This window comes from Oncorhynchus tshawytscha, linkage group LG26 (assembly GCF_018296145.1).
Source record: "Oncorhynchus tshawytscha isolate Ot180627B linkage group LG26, Otsh_v2.0, whole genome shotgun sequence".
NCBI classification, from domain to species: Eukaryota; Metazoa; Chordata; class Actinopteri; order Salmoniformes; family Salmonidae; genus Oncorhynchus; species Oncorhynchus tshawytscha.
The window spans coordinates 9,254,929-9,278,488 of NC_056454.1; the positions used below are offsets into that span (position 1 = coordinate 9,254,929).

General features: G+C 48.0%; 1 protein-coding gene across 7 annotated transcripts in view; it reads left to right on the plus strand.

Annotated features, from left to right (window-relative positions):
- The window catches only part of hdac4 (histone deacetylase 4), a 234,635-nt gene that overhangs the window by 164,747 nt on the left and 46,328 nt on the right, over nucleotides 1-23,560 (plus strand). For 6 of the 7 annotated variants that reach the window (XM_042306738.1, XM_042306737.1, XM_042306740.1 and 3 more), the window contains 11 exons: nucleotides 5,923-6,054; nucleotides 6,238-6,335; nucleotides 6,871-6,987; nucleotides 7,793-7,988; nucleotides 8,282-8,478; nucleotides 11,745-11,957; nucleotides 13,762-13,954; nucleotides 14,568-14,701; nucleotides 16,345-16,447; nucleotides 19,266-19,312; nucleotides 22,300-22,407. In XM_042306738.1, the coding sequence (XP_042162672.1) occupies nucleotides 5,923-6,054; nucleotides 6,238-6,335; nucleotides 6,871-6,987; nucleotides 7,793-7,988; nucleotides 8,282-8,478; nucleotides 11,745-11,957; nucleotides 13,762-13,954; nucleotides 14,568-14,701; nucleotides 16,345-16,447; nucleotides 19,266-19,312; nucleotides 22,300-22,407 (1,538 nt within the window). The remainder of the gene's footprint in view (nucleotides 1-5,922; nucleotides 6,055-6,237; nucleotides 6,336-6,870; nucleotides 6,988-7,792; nucleotides 7,989-8,281; nucleotides 8,479-11,744; nucleotides 11,958-13,761; nucleotides 13,955-14,567; nucleotides 14,702-16,344; nucleotides 16,448-19,265; nucleotides 19,313-22,299; nucleotides 22,408-23,560) is intronic. The other variant, XM_042306736.1, reaches the window with a different exon arrangement.

The window sequence follows — 23,560 nt, forward strand, 5'->3', positions numbered from 1 at the left end:
CAAAGAAGTCTCCTCTCTTTTATGTAGATCCACTCAGAATTCAGGAAACTAGCGTAGAATGAGCATATCCATGTTCATCTTCATGATAATGATGCTCATTCAGGCATCAAACCGTACGATAATCACAGCCCATTCACAATGTGAAGAGGAGCCTCTTCAGTCTCTTCTGTTTGACTCACTTGATCGTGCCTGTCTTACTCAATCGTGTCTGTGGTACTACAGCGACTGGACCATCTCTGTCCCTGGAGCAACGTTATTTTTCACCATGTTTGTGGAGAAACTGAAGTGAAAAATGTCTCGTTTCCTTGATGTTTCAATGTGAATTTTCAATATGCACTGAAGAAATGAGAAACCACGACTAAAGCCTAGCTGTGGAGTTTGATTTCACAGACAGTGATATTGTTTATTGTGATTTTTGCTGCCTCTGAGGTAACGTTAAAACTTCATTCACATAGATAGACATTCCGGAGCGAGAGAGAGAGAGAGAGACTGCAAGAGTCAGCAGTGGGCCCCTGCAGTGAGTCGTTTGGCGTGGCAGCATTAACACCCTTCAAAGTCACCGCGTCCCGGGGTGAACCCCCACAGGCTCCTCCAGCCTGCAGGGCAGACAGGCCATAAGCCCCTGGTTCTGCCTGCATCAACACTTTACCCCCACCATCTCTCCTCTGAGCGTGAGAGAACCGAGAAAACCCTGGCACGGCCGGCAAACCTCCATCCATCCATCCGCCCGCCCATCCATCCCCGTCTCAGCCCTTTCTCCACTCCTGGCTGCCAGCCACGTCCTTTGGCCTAGGCCCGCTTGGACTGCTTGAGCCACTCTCCACCACACCGCAAATAAAGCTCAGCGCCGAAAGGCCCAATGGCAAATTTGACGTCTCTCATATTTTATGTCTCATCTTTCCTTGGAACTTTAGTGAGTGTATTATTTATTCTGCAGCGTTGCAGTGTTTTACAGGGGGACACATGCGTTTTTTGTGGTGGCTGTTCTAGACTGATTTTTACTGAAGCGCGACAGGAGAGATGTGAACGCTAATGCAGCGTTTGCATCTAATCTGTTATTCAAACGAGTGCGTCGACGCGTCTGTAGCTCGACCCGCCTTCATCTGTCTCACTTATAAAGCTACTAGTCCGTCACGCAACCTGGTTATACGACTGTCGTCATCATCAAGCATGAGACTCAAGCATTATCTCCCCTTTTCTATCCAAGGTTCTAATGTACGTTCTCTAATACCCGGACACCAATATAATAATAATAATACACTGTTTACCATTTAGTAGACCCTTTCATCCAAAGCGACTTACAGTACAGTCATTCTTTACGTATGAGTGGTCCCGGGAATTGAACCCACTATCCTGGCATTGCAAGCCCCACGCTCTACCAAACACAAGCTACAGAGATCCCCCCCCTCTGGCACATTCTCGCAAAATCCTATGCTGCAGTATCTGCCGGCAAAACCACGAATAAACACATCACCCATCTATGGCTAGTTTACGCCAAGACAGCTGTTGTGGATACAAGTAGTCTGCACCACCTTACTGTCAACTACTTCAGACGATTGTTCGCTCGGTCAGCCATATTGGAAGGGTCAGGCTATTTTGTGCTAGATTGCATTATGACTCTTCAGAGGAATTGTCTCTTTGAATGTGTTCCCATACGCTCCAGCTGCTAATGCACAACATTCATGACCGGGTCTCCCCGGGTCTCCGCTGATCCTGTTAACGAAGCCTTTTGGACACGTGCCCTCCACTTACAAGAAGCGCCGCTCTTTTATTCCCAATCAAGTTTTAATAAGTTCCAACCGCAAGTTCAGCCCCTCATATTGAAAGTGCACTTTCATATAAATGATGCATTCCACGCACTCAAAGCCCCCGCTCGTCCCAAATGGGCCAGAGGTGTTCTCTGTCTGCTCTGAGTGCATTAAAACAGGGAACCTGGTCAACTCTTATACCTGTTTTTCACATTCAAGGATACATGGAGCTGAAAGGGAAGGGATGGGACGACCAACAACCAAACATTCCCTGACCAAATATCCAGAGTCCCATGTTGATGCAGACATGGCCCCGAGTCCTACGATAATGGAGCGTAGCTTGCCTTCTGTAAGCAAGACCCATTTCACCCGAGGTTACGAGCCAAGCCAAAGGGTTAACTGGTGGTGAGCGTTTCGTCCGGACTAACTGAAGGGGGAGGGAGAGAAAGGTTATCCGCCTCTATGCACAGAAAGCGAGAATGAACAAAAACGACTGTTTTGCAAACCCGAAAATAAGGGCACAAACAATACACACTCGTTTAATAGAGAGCGTTTGACAACAAGAGCTATTCATTAGCTTGGCATTTAGACAGGCTTGATTAAGAATGGGGTCTGCAAGAGCTGCCAAGACTGGAGAACTCTTTTCCCCCCTAGTGCTGCTCGTCCTTGTCACATTTTTGGAGCTCATCTCGTCAAGTCGTTTCTCATCTGCTTCTGTCAGGTCTTTCCAGAAGGAGCCCCTTTAAGGAGTAGCTTGTTAGCACTAAATGCCTTGAACTGGCTAACCTTTATGAGGTACCAGGTGAGCGCCGCGTGCGGTGCTTCATTTGCAGTGATCATTTCATTCTCGGCTCCACAGCACAGTGTGGGTGTTTGGCGCCATCGATCAAATACTAATCGTGTCTAAATTGTGAACACTCTCCAGCATAGGCTCTCTTCTCCAAGCATTTCGGAGAAGTGTGACCTCACCTTAGGTCTCTACTGAGCGCTTAGCAGAAGTCGCGCCGCGTGAGGCAGTGTGTTGGGGTCTGGAGTTTTTTTTTTCTTGTTTTACAGACAGTTTCAGACAGCAGGATAGGAGAGCGAGAGCGGAGTCAAATCAAATCAAATCAAATTTATTTATATAGCCCTTTGTACATCAGCTGATATCTCAAAGTGCTGTACAGAAACCCAGCCTAAAACCCCAAACAACAAGCAATGCAGGTGTAGAAGCACGGTGGCTAGGAAAAACTCCCTAGAAAGGCCAAAACCTAGGAAGAAACCTAGAGAGGAACCAGGCTATGTGGGGTGGCCAGTCCTCTTCTGGCTGTGCCGGGTGGAGATTATAACAGAACATGGCCAAGATGTTCAAATGTTCATAAATGACCAGCATGGTCGAATAATAATAAGGCAGAACAGTTGAAACTGGAGCAGCAGCACAGTCAGGTGGAAGTTGAAACTGGAGCAGCAGCATGGCCAGGTGGACTGGGGACAGCAAGGAGTCATCATGTCAGGTAGTCCTGGGGCATGGTCCTAGGGCTCAGGTCAGTTGAAACTGGAACAGCAGCATGGCCAGGTGGACTGGGGACAGCAAGGAGTCATCATGTCAGGTAGTCCTGGGGCATGGTCCTAGGGCTCAGGTCCTCCGAGAGAGAGAAAGAAAGAGAGAAGGAGAGAATTAGAGAACGCACACTTAGATTCACACAGGACACCGAATAGGACAGGAGAAGTACTCCAGATATAACAAACTGACCCCAGCCCCCGACACATAAACTACTGCAGCATAAATACTGGAGGCTGAGACAGGAGGGGTCAGGAGACACTGTGGCCCCATCCGAGGACACCCCCGGACAGGGCCAAACAGGAAGGATATAACCCCACCCACTTTGCCAAAGCACAGCCCCACACCACTAGAGGGATATCTTCAACCACCAACTTACCATCCTGAGACAAGGCTGAGTGTAGCCCACAAGGCTGAGTGTAACCCAAGGGGGGCGCCAACCAGACAGGATGACCACAACAGTGAATCAACCCACTCAGGTGACGCACCCCCTCCAGGGACGGCATGAGAGAGCCCCAGTAAGCCAGTGACCCAGCCCCTGTAATAGGGTTAGAGGCAGAGAATCCCAGTGGAAAGAGGGGAACCGGCCAGGCAGAGACAGCAAGGGCGGTTCGTTGCTCCAGAGCCTTTCCGTTCACCTTCCCACTCCTGGGCCAGACTACACTCAATCATATGACCCACTGAAGAGATGAGTCTTCAGTAAAGACTTAAAGGTTCAGACCGAGTTTGCGTCTCTGACATGGGTAGGCAGACCGTTCCATAAAAATGGAGCTCTATAGGAGAAAGCCCTGCCTCCAGCTGTTTGCTTAGAAATTCTAGGGACAATTAGGAGGCCTGCGTCTTGTGACCGTAGCGTACATGTAGGTATGTACGGCAGGACCAAATCAAAGAGATAGGTAGGAGCAAGCCCATGTAATGCTTTGTAGGTTAGCAGTAAAACCTTGAAATCAGCCCTTGCTTTGACAGGAAGCCAGTGTAGAGAGGCTAGCACTGGAGTAATATGATCAGTAGTCTAACCTAGAAGTGACAAAAGCATGGATTAATTTTTCTGCATCATTTTTGGACAGAAAGTTTCTGATTTTTGCAATGTTACGTAGATGGAAAAAAGCTGTCCTTGAAATGGTCTTGATATGTTCTTCAAAAGAGAGATCAGGGTCCAGAGTAACGCCGAGGTCCTTCACAGTTTTATTTGAGACGACTGTACAACCATTAAGATTAATTGTCAGATTCAACAGAAGATCTCTTTGTTTCTTGGGACCTAGAACAAGCATCTCTGTTTTGTCCGAGTTTAATAGTAGAAAGTTTGCAGCCATCCACTTCCTTATGTCTGAAACACATGCTTCTAGCGAGTGACATGCTTGTTTTGAAGCAGAGAGAGAGAGAGAGAGAGAGAACTCTCGTCATTAGAAGCCCAAAAGCCCTATGGGGCTTTGACAGCCAGGGAAGCCAGAGCAGCGAGAATCTCCTCAGAAAGATAACAGCTCCTGAATGTTATCGAATCAAATTGTATTTGTAACATGCGCCGAATACGACAGGTGTTGACCTTACTGTGAAAGGCTTACTTACAAGCCCTTAACCAACCATGCAGTTCAAGAAATAGAGTTAAGAAAATATTTACTAAATAAATTGAATAACAGTAAAACATTTAAAGTAACACAATGAAATAACAATAACGAGGTTATATACAGGGGGTACCGAGTCAATGTGCGGGCGTACAGGTTAGTCGAGGTAATATGTACATGTAGGTAGGGGTAAAGTGACTATGCATAGGTAATAAACAGCGAGTAGCAGCAGTGTAAAAACAAAGGGGGGCGGGAGGGGTACGGGTTAATGTAAATAGCCTAGGTGGCCATTTGATGAATACCCACTTCCATAGTTCTGCATATTTTTTTATATATATTTTTTTTCATTTAACCTTTATTTAACTATATCATGTGCAAGACGGAACAGAATATGTGGAACAATTTCACTTCGGGTCCCTGTTACAGTGTTGTATTCATTCATGTTTTGCAGAAGTATTTGGTTTGATTCAAATGAATCCTGCTGGTCATGCATGTGGATTTGCAAAATGTAACACTAGCCGTGTGTCTCTCCACTCTCTCCTTTTTGAGTATTTTGGAAGCCAGGCCCCCTTTCATCCTCGGTCTCTTCATCTGTGTCATGATCAGCCTATATAATGCTGTTGGTCCTCTTGTGGCTCTCAACCCAATTCATTTTCCTCTCAAGTATGCCCTCAATGGCGATGCCAGTAAAAAAAGGCTTTACTAAGAACTGCATATTCTTCCTTTTAGATTTCTGTAATCCTTGTTGTGTATGTTATGCTCTCAAGCTGTGTTTTAATGGACCCCATCTTCCTCTCTCTCTCCCTCTCGCTCTTCCTCTCACTTCCTCTCTCTCTCTCTCTCTCTCTCTCACTTTCTCTCTCACTTCCTCTCTCTCTCTTCCTCTCTCTCTCTCCCTCTCGCTCTTCCTCTGTCTCTTCCTCTCTCACTTCCTCTCTCTCTTCCTCTCTCACTTCCTCTCTCTCTTTCTCTCTCTCTCTCTCTTTCTCTCTTCCTCTCCCTCTTCCTTTCGCTCTTCCTCTCTCACTTCCTCTCTCTCTTTTCCTCTCTCTCTCCCTCTCTCTCTCTCTAGCCTCTGAGCCCAACTTGAAGCTCCGGTCCAGGCTTAAACAGAAGGTGACAGAGCGCAGAAGTAGCCCACTGCTACGTAGGAAGGATGGTCCAATAATCACTACTGCCAAGAAGCGCTCTCTGGACATGGCTGGTAAGCATCCTGTGCACAACTCAGCCCAAATGGAACACGATCAAACTCGACACAGCCCTTGCATCTGTAACTTTAGTGCTTTTCTGTGGGTTGAAATCGATAGGTTTCCAACCTGGTACCTTGATCAGTATGCGTGTTGTGTGGGAGCCACATGTCTTGTGGTTTGTGTCTTTTTTGTTGCAGAATCGGCCTGCAACAGCGCACCTGGCTCGGGCCCCAGTTCTCCCAACAACAGCTCCAGTAACATCACCAATGAGAATGGCATCGCTAGTACAGTCGAGGTAAGCAGCCACTGTAACTTGAACCTGCGTCAAGCTGTTCGGTTGCCGTGACCATGGGCTTCTGATGCACTCTTCTCTCTTCAATCTGCTTTGACGTTGACTCCCAGTCACATTGCTGAGGACTGTTTGCCTCATATGGCCCAGACCCAAACAAAGTGTTACTTGTTAGTTGTTGGCTCACACTATAAGGCCTGTGTGTTCGCGCGTGCGTGCGCATGTGCTTCCATGCTTGTTTGAACCGGTGTGACTGTTTGTGGATGTGTGTGTACGTACGGGTGCTTGTGTTTGTTCGCGTGTGTCTGTGCACGTGGCGGTGGAAATGCAAGTGGCTGCGCGTAGAGTATGTGTATCCCTATATCCTTGTCTGTGGTTGAGGTGCTGAGTGTGTGTCTCTGTAACCAACATGTGCTCCAGACTGCCCGTGTAGACAGGAGGCTGCAGGGGCTGTTCATTTTTCCAGAGGGGTCTATTCATCTGGCCAGTGTTTGCGTTTCAGTGTGTGTGTTTCTCTGACTGTGTGCTCCTCTGTTTCCAGGCCTCCCTGGCCCACAGGCTGGCCGGCCGAGAGGGCCCCTTGAGCCAGCTGTCTCTGTACACATCGCCCTCACTGCCTAACATCACCCTGGGCCTGCCAGCCACCGGCCCGTCCAGCGTGAGTTCATACTCCCGCTTTCTCTCGCTCTTTGTGTTCTTTCTTTCTTTCTTTCTGTCTTTGTCTGGTTGGTTCATTCCTTTGTTTGTTTTCTGTTTGTTGTTCATTGTTTTTTCTTTCGTTAGTTAGGTTGGTATTTTCTTTTTCCCCCGTACTTTTTCCTCCCTCTTCTGCACTCTACTGCATCTCTACCCTGACATCTCACGTTCTCCCCTTTTTTCTCTCGCCCACATTCTTCCTTTCCCTACTACACTCTCTCTCTCTCTCTCCACCGGCTTCCCCTCTCATCCCAATGTACTCTTTTCTCTCCCTCGCTCTCGCTCTCTTCTCGCTCGCTCTGTTCTTCCTTTCTCCTCTCCTCCACTTTGAGGGCTTGCTTGCGCACACAGCCCTTTCACAGTGGAGGACTCCACATAGCGGGGGCCCTGTCTAGACCTAGTCCATCTGCCGTATGTGGCTTTTCAGCCCCACTTCCATTTCAGAAAGGCCCCATTGAGAGACAATGACCAGCAGTAGGTCAGTGACGCACGTTCTACCCCCTCAGACGGTCCATTCAACCCTTTCCTTTTTTTGTAAGGAATGCCCCCCTCCTCTCCTTTTAACCCCCCCCTCTCTCTCTCTCTCTCTTTCTCTCTACATGTTTCCAACTCTTCCAAGTGAAGTCAGGCAGAGTTATTAGTTCACTGATATGCAGTATTTTGCCCCGTAATATATTAGAGGGAAATACACTACAGTTAGATGATTCCTTGGTCTGCATTTAGGGGCAACTTCCACCCGGCACCTGCATATTTTTTCCTCCTTTCAGATGACGTCAGGCCAGCAGGATGGTGACAGGCTATCGATGCATGAGAGGCTGCAGCAGGGCTTCCCCATAACCACTCCCTTCATCCCGGGGGCCCACCTGCCCTCCTACCTGACTGATGGGGGCACGGCACACAACCCCCTCCTCCAGCACATGGTGCTCCTGGAGCAGTCCCAGAACCCACTAGGTCTGTCCTGCTGTAAGCATATCCACTCCGTCTCAGGCACTATCCAAAACACATCATCCCCCCCAAAAAACTGGATTTGAAAGACCATCTTCCGTGGTGGTTTCACTGGCGGCTGGTGAAAGGAAGACTCATAGGAAGCTCATAGTACTTTCTGCAGTGTAATGAATGTGTTTTGATGCTGTTCATCTCGTTCTATTCCAGCCATAACAACCAGCCCGTCCTTCCACACCAGCCTCCACTTGGTGGGTCCCCAGTGTTACTTGTGGGTCATCCTCTTAATATTGTCGGTGTTTCCTGTGTTTCAGGCCTGGGCGGGCTGCCCTTGCAGTCGCCCTCCATCCACAAGCTGCGTGGGCAGCACCGTCCCCTAGGGAGGACCCAGTCGGCCCCTCTACCCCAGAACGCCCAGGCCCTGCAGCAGCTGGTGGTCCAGCAGCAGCACCAGCAGTTCCTGGAGAAACACAAGCAGCAGTTCCAGCAGCAGCAACTGCACATCAACAAGGTGTGTGTGGTGTGTGTCTGGGAGGAGGTGGTGGGTGTGGGGGCGGGTGTGTGTGGGAGGGGTCGGGGGCGTGCGTGATTGTGTACATGTGTAAGTGTGTGTCTGCTATGTCATTAAGCAACAGCCCCACCACAAGCAGCAGCAGTAACACAACAGCTGTATGTCGGCTTGCCAGAGTCTGAAAAAGTGTTTGCCAGAGTCTGCCTGCCCTGCGTGCATGTTCCTGTGCTCGCTTCTTCCGTCGCCATAGCAACTACCTCGTATGGAGGAAGCCGCTTCCTTATATGGTCACACAGGAAGGAGCTCGGTGTGTGTGTGTTTGCGTGTGTGTGGTGATTAGGGAGGATAGAGAATCATAAGGCCGGAGCAGGGTGGGGGCGTAGAGAGATAATTATTGCTCTTTTCTTTCTCCCTACTGAATTTCTCCTGTGTCGTGACATTCCCTGAGGATTATACGCTATTATCCTCTGAATCTCTGTTGTTTTCCCCTACTTATGTCCCTCACTGACACATGGCCACATTGCCATCAGTGTGTGTTTAATGGACTATAACAATGGATATTACCACATTACAAATTAATCTCAGAACTAGCGAGTAATCCAATTGGATTGTCAGTGGTCAGCGATTAAGAATATGAAGAATATGGCCTATAAAATGTTTTCATTTTAAAGGGGTAGTTCAACAAAATGACAAATTTACCTCCGATATTTACCTCAGAACTAGCAAGTGATCCATGTGGATTCTCAGTGGTCAGCAATGAAGAATATGGAGAATATGGCTTTGTTTACTTCCCAACCTTCTAGCATTAGCATTGTTGCTTGAAAAGCAATGGGAGTGGTAGGATCCAGGTTAGCATGCGGCTAAAACAACTCAGTCAAATTTTGGGTTGCTGACTCTCAGGATCCATTGATTGTTTGCTGGTGATCCATAAGAGGTCACTTGTCACTTTACTACTTAAATCAGCTGCCTCCATGATGTCAATCATTCCATATTGCTACTGTTATATTGTCATCTACTGTCAAAACGTTTCGTAATTGAAGAGACATACTTTTTGCTTCATGTTTTGGATGAAAGGTACAGCAAAGCTGAAAAGCTTTAAGAAGATGTATATTTGGATATTAAGTGTCGAGAAGTTGTTTAACTACCAGTGTTTAAGCATTAAAGGAACTACAGTAGGCTCTCACTTTCTCTCCAAAACTTTAAAATGTGTTTATTTAGCATCAAACTTCAAAGCAACCTCATCCCTTATGTAGCTGGTGTAAATCCCAAAAGAGAGTTTCCCCTTTAAAAAATAGAGAGAATTTCGCGAAAAAGAGAGAGGGAGTCAGGGGGAATAAAAGAGAGAGGGAGTCAGGGGGAATAAAAGAGGGGAGGGATGGGGGAGCGAGCGAGCGAGTGTAAAAAGAGTGGCTTGTGTTTAGAGGGGGATGAGGCAAGAGACTGGTGCTCTGACGTCAATGAGCCGGTTCCCCTGGCGTCATGCCAACAGGGCCCAGTGCGTGCGTCTGCCAGACATGGTTGCTACAACCTGGGACACTGGAAAGGGGGGTGAAGGACGGACGGACGGACGGGGTGTAGTATTTACCCTTGACATCCCCGTGGCGACCGAGCTGGCTGGACCCAGCTGGCCTGGCACAGCGACATCCGCCACAGTCTTGAAATTACACACTCTCTCTCTTTACTTCTCTTTCCTTCTATCGCTCTCGTTTGTCTTTTTCCTTCTCTCTCTCTCTCACTCTCTGTCTTGTCTGTTTCTCTCTCTCTCTCTCTCTCTCTCTCTCACTCTCTGTCTTGTCTGTTTCTCTCTCTCTCTCTCTGTCTCTTTCTATATTTCAGAGTCTCATTTTCTTCAGTTTGTCTGGCTCTCATTCTTTTCCACTTTCTCTGGGCTGCCTTCTCTGACTCTATTTCTGATTTCTCTCTTGTCACTCTCTTCGCCTTCCTCTCTAAACCTAGACCTTCCCCAAAGTCCCTCTTTCATTCCCCCTCTCTCTCCCCTTTGATGTTCTCTCTTGATCCCTCTCTCCCGCACTTGTTTTTTGAGCAGAAGTACCCTCTTTGTCCTCCTGTTTATAGAGGATAATCTGCCATTCTCTCTCTCTCTCTCTCTCTCTCTCTCTCTCGCTCTCCCTTCCTCTCCCTGCTCTTATGATGAGACCTCAGCCCTCTCTCCTTTTCTTTTCGTTCTCTCCTTCACACTCCCTCTTTCACTCTCTCTCTCTCTGCTTTTATGATGAGGCTTCACCTCTACCTTCTCTCTCTCACTCTATCTATTCTGTTTTTCTTTTTCTCACGGCGAGTCTGTGTGAACCCGGAGACCGTGGGTGGACTAACCTTTATAATCTGAACAAACCAGCTTCTGGCAACAAGTCATAAGGGCCAGCCAGTCAGCTTGTCATCTGAGCTAATAGATGGCGGTTTGGACATGAGCAGTGACGTTTGTTTACCATGCGTTTAAATTTAGACATGTTCCTCGGTGGATTTATGGATTTATCTGTGCTCCGAAGGAAATGTTTGCGAAACTCTCTTTGAACTCGTATCAACTCACCGATCTACACATAGATGATCATACTGGAAGCCAAAACACCTGTCTAACTGTTAACAGTACCATAACAGATGCACTTGATAGAATACACTTGGATCATTGCAGAAGAAAATGAAGGATAGGGTTGAATCCTTATGGTTATATATGGCTCTGCTGCAGCTTTCCTAGATCAGTGGTTCCCCAATTTTCTTTGCGTTGACATGAGGCTTTTGAATGTCTTTGATTGCGTTTAAACAGATAGCCCAATTCGGATATTTTATTCACTAATTGGTCTTTTATTCACTATTTGGTCCTCTGAAAAAAATCTGATGCGAAAAGATCTGATGCGATTGATCAAAAGACTAGTTAGTGGGAGAAAAACAAAATCAGAATTGGGCTGCCTGTGAGTCACTTGATCGACAATAACATGTTTCTAGTGACAACCCAAGAGGGACTGGCTGTGGCGGTCCACTCTTAGGGTCCCGACTCACCTGTTGGGAAGCACTTGACTAACTCTCCATTTCCGCTTAAATATTTTAGAAAATCGGGAAAATAGTATACTGCCCTCATAGGGATGAAGGAAGTGGACTTTCTTTGTGGTCATCCAGAAATAGAACATTTCACAAACTATGTATTGCAACAGTTATCGTTACTTAGGTTTGGTGCAGGTATGTGTAACTTATCCACACCCACTGCCAGATGTTCTAACCTTTGACCTCAACCCCCTCCCTCTCCTCCTCAGATGATGGCCAAGCCCAGCGAACCAGGGCCGGGTCGACAGCACGAGAGCCACCCGGAGGAGACAGAAGAGGAGCTAAGGGAGCACCAAGCCCTGTGTCCCCAGGAAGGAGTCCTCATGCGCGGGGTGACGGTCAAGCAGGAGCCCCCGGACCCTCAGGAAGAGGAGAGGGACAACCGAGAGAGGATGGTCGACCAGGAGCTGCTCTTCAGACAGGTAGGAGACAGACAGAGGAGAGGAGACAGACAGACACACACACACACATACACACTTGACACACAACATATAAAAAACAAAAGTGATTCACATCACCAGTTGAAGAGAGCTGGAATATCCAAATGGACAGACCGGGAAAGAAGACCACACACACGTGTACTGCATGTGTGATAGTGAACAGAATGTAGGCTATTTTCATTTTTAGTCAGTTCACGAGAAACCGACACCCACACATGGCTTACTCTTGCTGTATTGACACACAAACAAACACACACACACACACACACACGCAAGCACACACAATAACACACACGCTATACTCCTACTCACAAAGTGAAATAGCGTGCAGGTTTTTATCTGAATGGCTGAGGTCAGCCTCACGCCTCCTCTCTACTGCTGAATCTGAGTTAGTCTCCCGAGGGCCACGCACACACCGACACACACATATACACACACACACACACACACACACACACACACACACACACACACACACACAAACACACTTAGCCAGAACACCATGTCATCCCTGTCTAACATGCAGCCCTGCAGTCGGTCCAAATCCAATCCACTGTCCATCCTGTCACCATGACGCCCACATCCCCCGGCAGGAAGTATAGCACTGGGGGCCCCTGGGAAAGGAAGTGTTAGAGCAGGAGCGATACCTCAGTCTAAACCTGCTCTGTTAGTTACAGTAGTGGCAATTCACTAAGTGGCCGTACAGTTTTAGAATCTGAATCCCAATAGCACCTTACGACAAAAACTTATAGTATAGTGTTCATACTAAATACTTTCATACCAGTATGCCAGTGCGTGCCACCAAAGGCTTTCGCAGGAATTGGGCTGATTCTAAGTGAAAGGATACTAAATGCATGCATACTAGCATAACATTTGTATCTTAATGGTCCTAAAGCCGCTCACACATCTGACTCACTTGTCTGTCTAGCTTATGATAATAGATTCATAAGCATCAAGCGCCATCTTCTGGCTAGTAAGATATCTTGCAGCAGCTCAACAGATGCACATAAAAGCAGAATTTGTTGTGTGTGTATTAGCTTATGTGTGTGTAACATTTTCTCTGTCTCTCTCTCTCTCTCTGTCTCGCTCTCTCTTTGCTCTCTGTCTCCCTCTCCTTTCTCTCTGTCTCTCTTGCTCTCTGTCTCTCTCTCCCCTTTCTCTCTCTCTCTCCCTCTCTCTGTCTCTCTCGGTCTCTCCTCTCTATCTCTCTCCCCTCTCCCCCTCACCTGCGAGGGTAAAAAAAAAACACGCCCTGTTTTATTTATTTAAATATTTTTTATATATATTGACTTTCTGCCTCTCTCCCCTCCCTCTCTGTCTCTCTCTCTTTCTCTCTCTGTCTCTCTCTGTCTCTCCTCTCTATCTCTCTCCCCTCTCTCTCTCTGCCTCTCTCCCCTCCCTCTCTATCTCTCTCCCCTCTCTATCGCTCCCCCCCTCTCTCTCTCTCTCTGCCTCTCTCCCCTCCCTCTCTGCCTCTCTCCCTCCCTATCTGCCTCTCTCTCTTTCTCTCTCTGCCTCTCTCCCCTCCCCTCTCTCCCTCTCTCTCTTTCTCTCTCTGCCTCTCTCCCCTCTCTCTCTCTCCTCTCTATCTCTCTCCCCTCTCTCTCTCTCCTCTCTATCTCTCTCCCCGCCTCTCTCCCCTCCCTCTCTATCTCTCCCCTCTCTATCGCTCCCCATCTCTCTCTATCGCTCCCCCATCTCTCTCTCTCTCTCTCTCTCTCTATCTCTCTCCCCTCTCTCTCTGCCTCTCTCCCCTCTCTCTCTCTCTCTGTATTTGTGTGAGCAGCAGGCTGTGTTATTGGAGCAGCAGAGGATGATCCAGTTAAGGAACTACCAGGCTTCCATGGAGTCAGCCGGCCTGTCAGTCACCTTCCCAGTGCACCGCCCCCTCTCCAGGGCCCAATCATCTCCCGCCTCGGCCTGCTTCCCCCCCATTGTGGTACAGCAGGAGCCGCCCACCAAGCCTCGCTTCACCACTGGTTAGTGTCCAAGCACCCCGTGTCTGTATCACGCACACAAATGCGCATACATACAGACGCTCTCTCACACACGCATGTGTAGACACAGACACACAAACACGCGCTCGCACGCAAGCACAGAAACACAAGCATGCTCACACGAATCAAATCAAATGAATTTGTCACATCCTTGGTAAACAACCGGTGTGGACCTGCCCAACAATGCAGAGAGAGGAAACAGAAAAATAATAGCACGAGGAATAAATACACAATGAGTAACTATAACGTGGCTATATACACGGGTCACGAGGTACACCACGCACACACTCTCTCTCTAACCTGTAGTCTGTATCTCACTCACACACACACACACACACACACACACACACACACACACACACACACTCCCTGTTCTCTTAGATTAGTCTGTCCTCTCTGTGTGAAAACAAAATGTTTTACCTTGACTCTCTTTCTCCCATAAACCACTTTGAGAGCCCCAGTGTCCAGCATACTGATCAGCAGTGCAGTGTGCGTGTGCTGTTTGTCAGAACCTATGTCTTCCAAACAGTCGCATTAACATTGTCTTTCATAACCCTGTGTGTGTGTGTCTGTGCGTTGCCCCTCTCCCCACCAGGCCTGGTGTATGACACGTTGATGCAGAAGCACCAGTGTATGTGTGGCAACACCAACACACACCCCGAGCACGCCGGACGCATCCAGAGCATCTGGTCCCGACTGCAGGAGACTGGACTGAGGGGCAAGTGTGAGGTACGGAAACCCTACACCCCAACCCGATCACTTCTGGTCTCGTGAACCTCCCACCCCTTACGGGAGGGCGGGTCCTGCTCAAAACCAGTCAGAGTTCTCCTCTGTCCTGGCTCGACAATGGTGGATCAGGCTTCCCCCTAACGTCCTTGTCCATCTTCCCGAAAATGTCTGAAACTCTAAACTCTAAATCACCCCCCCCCTTTCTCTGGGAAATTAGATGACGGGTCTCATTGCCAAAATCCCGAAGTATACCTTTAACATGAATGCACTAATTGTAAATCGCTCTGGATTAGAACATCTGCTAAATGACTAACATGTTAACTGGCTTTCTTACATTGTATCCCTTATTTCAGCACGGATTCAGAAGTAACATGACAGGTTAAAGTAATAGGACAGGTTAAAGTAATAGGACAGGTTAATGTGTGGCCAGCTCTGGGGTTTCACCCATATAGTCTATTTTTTTTCTTCTCGATCATTGCAGAGACTAAGGAGAGGAATCCACTTTGTAGTATAAATTCAGGTCCCCTGTCAGAGTAACTGAGGAAGCTTGTTTGCCAACCGATCTCAACAGTATAATGTGGCTGCCTTTCCCCATCCAACCTGGACTATTGAGATGGACCTGTTCCTCCACTTTCAGACCCTTTCTGACCAGGGGAGGGCAGTGTTAAACCAACCTTCCCGTTGACAAAACACCCTACAGCAAGTTGCCTGTAGGGCAAGCCGTTGACAAATCCTAACCATAACCATTCGGGGGGGGGGTGTTAGCCAGTGTTTAGCTTACGGGGTTGTTTTTGAAGTTTTATGTTGTTTTGAAGCACTGGTAGAGATTAAAAGCTGCTAGTGGGTTGAAGCTGAATTTGAGCTAATAGTGGGTCTTATCATAGTGGGTCTTATCACGCGCTGCACCTGTTCTGTGACCATCCACTCACACACACGCACACGTGCGCACATATACTTACCACACAGACACACAAACTTGCTCAGCAAGAGGCATGCTTTACTCTTCATCTGAGAGCTATTAACACAGTTTAATGGTTCCTAAATGGGGATGATCTATCCTGCATCACACTCTGCGCTGTGCGTGTTTGTGTCTGACCTCTTCTGCATCTCACTCGCTCACTGCGTCAGCGCTACGCTTGGTTGCATAGCTGCCGTCTCTGTTTTTCCTGAATGGCACAAACAAACAAACAAGTCCCATCCCCAGACTTCCTCCCCTTCCTTCCCCTCTGCTCTCCTCTCTCACTCTCCTGTCTTTCTCTCTTTGTCTCTCTCTTTCACTCACACACACACACACACCCTTCGGTCCCCCTTTACGACCCCCACTGTAACTAATTGGAGATTCCTGGCTACAGGTGTTACCCTGTCCCCCCCTCCTCTCCAATCCTCCTCAACTCCCTCCTTTTCATCTTTCCATCCCTCCTGTCCATCAAAAGCTCAGGTGACCCTTGGGGATTAGTAAAGCAGGAGTGTGTTATAACTAATGGATAAAGCATCACAGATACAGGTGTCATAGTAAGTGTTACCAACTCTCTCTCGCTCTCTCTCCCCCTCTCTCTCTGACTCTCTCACTACCCCTCTCTCACTCGTTCTCTCTCCCCTCTCGCTCTTTCTCTGTCTCTCGGTCCCTGTGTGTCTCTCTGCAGTGTATCCGAGGGCGGAAAGCCACTCTGGAGGAGTTGCAGACAGTTCACTCTGAGGCCCACGTCCTTCTGTATGGAACCAACCCACTCCGACAGAAACTAGACAGTAAGTCCTACACCAGTGCTGATCTAGGATCTGTACAAATAATCTAATTCATTATGATCTAAAAGGCTAAACTAATCCTAGATCAGAAAACCTACTCTGAGATGCTTTGTGGATATGGCCCATACCCAAATGGATGTTGGTGCTTAATACACTATACAGGATCAGTTGTGTAGATGCTCTTCATTATAGTGAGGGTGAATCCCAACTTCCACTGAAGTCAAATTATCACAAATTATCAATGCATGTCAGAAGTTAGGATTGGCCTGTATCTGACCGAGTCTGTAATACCTACATGTTTCAAACAGACCCCCATAGTCCTTGTGCCCAAGAAAGCGACGGGAATCTGCTTAAATTAACACCTATGTGAGAATGCTGTTCACTGACTACAGCTCAGTGTTCAACACCATAGCGCCCTCAAAGCTCATCAATAAGCTAAGGTCCCTGGGACTGAACACCTCCCTCTGCAACTGGATCCTGGACTTCCTGACGAGCCGCCCCCAGGTGGTTAGGTTAGGCAACAACACGTTTGCCACGCTGATCCTCAACACTGGGCCCCTCAGGGATGAGTGCTTAGTCCCCTCCTGTACTCCCTGTTCACCCACGACTGTGTGGCCAAGCACGACTCCAACACCATCATTAAGTTTGCTTTCGACACAACAGTGCTGAGCCTGATCACCGACAATGATGAGACAGCCTATAGGGAGGAGGTCACAGGAAAAGGCGGGCCGAGCAGGCCCCCATTAACATTGATGGGGCTGTAGTGGAGCGGGTCGAGAATTTCAAGTTCCTTGGTGTCCACATCACCAACAATATCATGGTCCAAATACACCAAGACAGTCATGAGCAGGGCACAACAAAGCCTTTTCCCACTCAGGAGCCTGAAAAGATTTGTCATGGGTCCCCAGATCTTCAAAAAGTTCTACAGCTGCACTATCGAGAGCATCCTGACCGGTTGCTTCACCGCCTGGTATGGCAACTGCTTGGCATCCAACCGTAAGGTGCTACAGAGAGTAGTACGTACAGCCGAGTACATCACTGGGGCCAAGCTTCCTGCCATCCAGGACCTATATACCAGGCCGTGTCAAAGGAAGGCCCAAAAAATAGTCAGAGACTCTAGTCACCCTTGTCATAGACCGTTCTCTCTGCTACCGCACTGCAAGTGTTACAAGAGCGCCAAGTCTAGGTCCAAAAGGCTCCTTAACAGCTTCTACCTCAAAGTCAACAATTAATCAAATGCCCCCCCCCCCTTTGTTTTTACACTGCTGCTACTCACTGTTTATTATCTATTCATAGTCACTTTACCCCTGCCTGCATGTACAAATGACCTCGACTAACCTGTACCACCACACAGACTGTATATAGCCTTGTTATTGAAAATGTTGCTGTGTTTGTTTTTATTTACATTTTTTCTTTAGCTTATTTAGTACATATTTTCTTAACTCTCTTTCTTGAACTGCATTGTTGGTTAAGGGCTTGTAAGTAAGCATTTCATGGTAAGGTCTACACCTGTGACAAATACAATTTGATTTGATTTGATTTATATGCACAAAGTACAATACATGAACAGGATTGCCTCCAGTATGAGAGTGTATACGACAATAACAGTCTCCCAATAACAGTCTCCCATTAACAGTCTCCAGTAGACTGCTACCCCCCCCTCTCTCACACCTCCGCTGTCGGTTATTACAGGGCAGAGCTGGTCTAATGATAGTGTTCCTCTACCAGACCGGTATCAACTTTATTATCTGCATTATAGCCTTCTGTGTAAAGAAAAAGCCAGGAAGCTCCACAGAATTTGTTTTGTTTACCTAAACAACCACCATTTTATTTGTTGTCGTTCCGTTCTCATGTTATCTCGCCACAGTTGGAGCTCGTTCAAGTCTGTCCCTAAGCTCGGTCAAGGCCGCTACCTCTCTGCCAATAATGACCGCACGCGCGCACACACACGCACACACACACAATGTTCCATGACATCACCCCTCTGTGTTTACTCCCTCCACCCAAAGTGTTCTGATCCATCACCTAAATATTTTGTATTGGTTGAGAGGGAGACTGACGGCTTGGCTCATACATCGAACTATGACCACCCTGGCTGTCATATCGGAGTTAACCAAGCAGCGCCTGTCGAAGAACAGTCATTTTGTCCCAACCTTTTTAGTTACTGTAGCACCGTGTACATTTTGCTCTGCCCGGAGTACCCCTGAAGGACCCCCAAGTACCCGCAGGAGAAACACTGTTTTGGACTGTTGAACTTTCCGTATTTCCACTTGCACCATTTTAAAAGTGTTTACTTCAAATATGTGTGACTATGTTATGTATTCTGTCATGCGTCAATGCTCTAGGAGGGTCTGCTATATGAATTCATATTAATGCAGAAGTGTAATGATCAACTCAGGACCCACTAAGAATCGTGAATGGTCACCTAGACACATTTTAAATGTTCAGGCCCAAAGGTGAAATGCTGCTCTCTCGATTAGACGGCACTACAAAATCATACACACATACACAGGTGTAGCCTATGTTCTCAAATCACGCCGGGGTGTTGTTTTAAGGGTGTGGGGTTTCCACTTTACAACGTTTTTGCTAGAATTAGTACGGGTCAAGATTCGTTTATATCTCAAAGGGGATGACATGTCTAAGTTGACGTTGTAGTCATCTTGCAGATGCTTCTTGACTGGAGAGACTGGTAGGGCATACTGTGTGACAAGGGAGTATTCTGGCGGTTGCCTCTGACCTTTCTCTCTCTCTCTCTCTCTCTCTCTCTCTCTCTCTCTCTCTCTCTCTCTCTCCACCCCCATTCTATCTCTCTCCCTCTCAGGTTCATTGACTCCCATGTTTGTGAGGCTGCCTTGTGGAGGGGTAGGGGTAAGTCACTCCCTACTTATTCTCCCCTGTCTAAATAATGGTGTTGTGTGTTATCCCACGCACACACACACACACACACACACACACACACACACACACACCACCCTGGAGCACCAGAGGCAACCAAAACTGTTGCTCTGCTTTCTGTCGAGTGGGTAATTGTGACCATATGTTTTCTATAAACAAGCTGTGTCCTGTAGAGTGGGTGGGAGGGCGCTGTCTGTGTGTTGAGGGGGACACTGGAGCGGAGGGGGGTAAGGGGGGAGGTTGGGGGGGCAATGCTGTGTGTGTGTGTGCTGTTCCTTCAGTGTGATGGTTGGGGGGGGCAGGTAAGAACAAGGTCAGCTGGGTTAGCGTATGTGTGTGACCCTCTCTGTATGCTTGCATTTCGTTGTCTTCAGGGGGCGTGTGTTCCCTTGCGTACTGTATGTGTGGGAGTGTGTATTGGAGTGTGTGAACTCAGATTGTGTGTTTGTTGCTCCCTAGATCAATATGTTGACAGAGGTCTGATTTTCAATCCCTCTCCCCCTTACCTCTTTCTCTCTCCACGGAGGGCATCTAGCTGGGTCTGTTGTTCTGCCCGCCGCTGCCGGTGGGAAACAGAAGGGGCTCTGCTCTGTTTTATGGAAATGAGGGCTAAATTGTTGTCTTCCTGTAGTCCCAGCACAGCGCCTCGCCTCATCAAATTACCCTGTCAGCCTGAGCAGAACTACCACTCTTTCATTCCAACACGTTCCCTCACTCTCTTTGGTTCCCTGGTCCCTCGTTTTCCTCTCTCTTTTATCCCCCTATCGCTTTTGGTCGTACTGGCGTGCGTCTTTCGCCTCGTCTTCCTCAGTCTCAGTCTTGCAAGTCGCTTTCGTCAAAGGCTGCTCTGCCCTTCCGACGTTGCACTTTCTTCTCCTTTAGGGACTAGTGACATACTTTGGCGCTGTGTCCCTCCCTCCCTCTCTCAATCTTTTCTTTCACTTTTTTTTACACACTCCTCAGTTCATCCCAGGGTACATTGTCACATTTCTTTGTTGTCTCCCATTTTTTTTTAGCTTGATCACTCGATTACTGTATCATTCATTTCCTTGATGACTTCCTCACTCACTCACTCACTCACTCTGGTGCAGCCGTCACTCTTCATTCAACGCCCCCGTGCCTTCTCCCCCCCCAACCTATTTCCCTCCCCTCCCTCCCCACCGGTCTTCTTTGCATCGTAAATGCACCGCAGACTCATAATTTGTGACAAAGTCCTTCTTGGCGTGACTTGAAAAGGCCCCCTGTTCTCCTTTTCTTTTCTAACTCTAGCCTTGAGCGTTCATGCCGTTGAAAGCCAAATGCAGCAGGCAGGGATCGCCAGAGTCAATGTATGCTGAGTCTATCAGCGACCCAGAGGTTCACAGAAGGTCCCAGGTCCCCACAAACTCCCTCTCGCTCTATCCCTTCGCTACCTTTACGTTGCCATTGTAGTCATTCAGCGGACGCTCCTATGCAGAACAACTTACAGTTAGTGCGTTCATCTTCAGATAGCTAGGTGAGACAACCACATATCACAGCCACCGTACGTACGTTTTCATCAATAAAGTAGCAGGGTCAGAGCTAGTGGGGAGGGGGTGAGGAGGTAGTGGGGGTGCTGTGGGATTATTTTAGATACTGTTTGAAGAGGTGGGGGGAGCTGGTCCCACCATTGGTATGCCAGGACAGAGAAGAGCTTGGAGGGCCAAGACGGCTAAGAGATCAGAGGTGGCAGAACGGGGTGCTCGGGTTGGGGTGTAGAGTTTGAACATAGCCTTAAGGTAGGGAGGGGCAGTTCTTCTTGCTGCTCCATAGGCAAGTGCCATGGGCTTGTAGTGGATGCGAGCTTCGACTGGAAGCCAGTCTCTCTCTCTCTCTCTCTATCTCTCTCCTGCTTATCTTTCCCTCTGCCAGCTGTTTTCTTCTCCTTAGGTTAGTCCATCTCGAATTCAACCTTAACCCGGGGGGGGTGCAACAATATGCAGTCTAGTGGTGTGTAGAGGAGTAAAGATGTGTGTAGAAGTACTGTGTGTGCGCGCTGTGATTGGGGCCACGGAGCAGGCGTGTGTCAGCATAATCAGCCCTGACGGATGAATGCCTGGCCTCTCTCTCTCTGACCACATGCACACCCCACACCTCCACAACCCCGGGACTAGCCAGCTCCCCCACCCCATCCCACATCACTCTCCATGCCTTCCCCCACCCCTTTAAAATATTTAATATTTCTCTCCGTCTACAGTATATCCCTCATCTCTCCCAAACTTCTCCCTTGGCTCAATATTGACACACGTCTGTGAATAAAAGTCATCTCACCTCTCTCCCGGACGTTACAATCACACCTCTACTAGCATGCTTTTGTGTTCCCCCATGGGGTCCCACCAGAAGCACACTCAGGCGGACAGACGTGTGAAGAGCAAATTAGTTCTCCCTACCCTTTAGATTGACGTACAGGATGTGCATGTGTTTGTGTGTTTTTGTGTGTGTGTATATGTGTGTGTGTGTGTGTGTGTGTGTGTGTGTGTGTGTGTGTGTGTGTGTGTGTGTGTGTGTGTGTGTGTGTGTGTGTGTGTGTGCCAGCAGGATAGTCGTGCATGTACAAGAAACTAAACCTGGCTGTCCAAACTGAGTTTCTGTCTGTAAGGGGAGTCATTCACATCAGTTGGATTGACCCATAACTCACTCTGAGAGTCTCTTTTCTGCTCAGCAATCAAGTCCCCCCCCCCGCTCTCCCTGTGCAAGCTTTGATACAATACAAGGGATTTGTAAACACTGTGTGTGGTTAGGGGCCTTTGTATTGTAGCTTGTGTGCGCATATCCTCTTCACTCTTTCTACCTCTGGAATTGTTGGGACTGGGAGGACAAATGGCACCACAGCCATCCTGGTCCAACATTGTCCAATTGTATGCTTTACCCTGTTTACATTGTGTATTATACATGAACATGTATATATTGCGCATTACATAAATGTGTGTTCGTGTTCACAGGTGGACAGCGACACCATTTGGAATGAGGTCCACTCGTCCAGCGCGGCTCGTCTGGCTGTGGGCTCCGTTGTGGAGCTGGTCTTCAAAGTGGCGGCTGGAGAGCTCAAGGTTAGCTCCATGTCCCTCGTCATCGTGTGTCTGTCTAGCTGTCTGTCTGAATGCCTATATTACCAACGATAATGCCATCTCGCGTTGGACGCTGAATGCTAATGCTAGCCCATCAGGTGAATAGGTGGCAGAGTGGAGCGTTGATCATTAGACCTCATTAACGTTGCTAACGCTAGCCCCACTCAAGTGAGGTCTATTAATATGGCGCCAAAGAACATGGCTGATGTTTTAAGGCCATAAGCAAAGAAGAAAATGCTCACCCAGAAGCGGCGCTCCTAGTGGTCGGGGACTTTAATGCAGGCAAACTTAAATCAGTTTTAGCACATTTTTACCAGCATGTCAAATGTGCAACCAGGGGGAAAGAATCCGAGACCATCTTTACTCCACACACAGAGATGCATACAAAGCTCACCCCTGCCCTCCATTTGGCAAATCTGACCAAAATTATATCGTCCTGATTCCTGCATACAATCAAAAACTAAAGCAGGAAGTACCAGTTACTCACTCAATACGGAAGTGGTCAGATGACGCGGATGCTACACTACAGAACTGTTTTGCTAGCACAGACCGGAATATGTTCCGGGATTCATCCAATGGCATTGAGGAATACACCACCTCAGTCATCAACTTCATCAATAAGTGCATCGATGAGGTCATCCCCACAGTGACCGTATAGGCTAGAGCTGCCACTTTCAAAGAGCGGGAGAGTAATCCGGACGCTTATAAGAAATCCCGCTATGCCCTCAAACGTACAAGCAAAGCGTCAATACATGATTAAGATTGAATCCTACTACACCGTCTCTGACGCTCGTCGGATGTGGCAGGGCTTGAAATCTATTATGGACTACAAAGGGAAACCCAGACTCGAGCTGCCCAGTGACGCGAGCCTACCAGACGAGCTAAATGCCTTTTATGCTTGCTTCGAGACAAGCAATGCTGAACCATGCACGAGAACACCAGCTGTTCTGGATAACTGTGTGATAAAGCTCTCGGTAGCCGATGTGAACAAAACCTTTAAACAGGTCAACATTCACAAAGCCGCTGGGCCAGATAGGCCTGCGCCGACCAACTGTCAGGTGTCTTCACTGACATTTCCAACCTCTCCCTGACTGAGTCTGTAATACATACATGTTTCAAGCAGACCACCATAGTC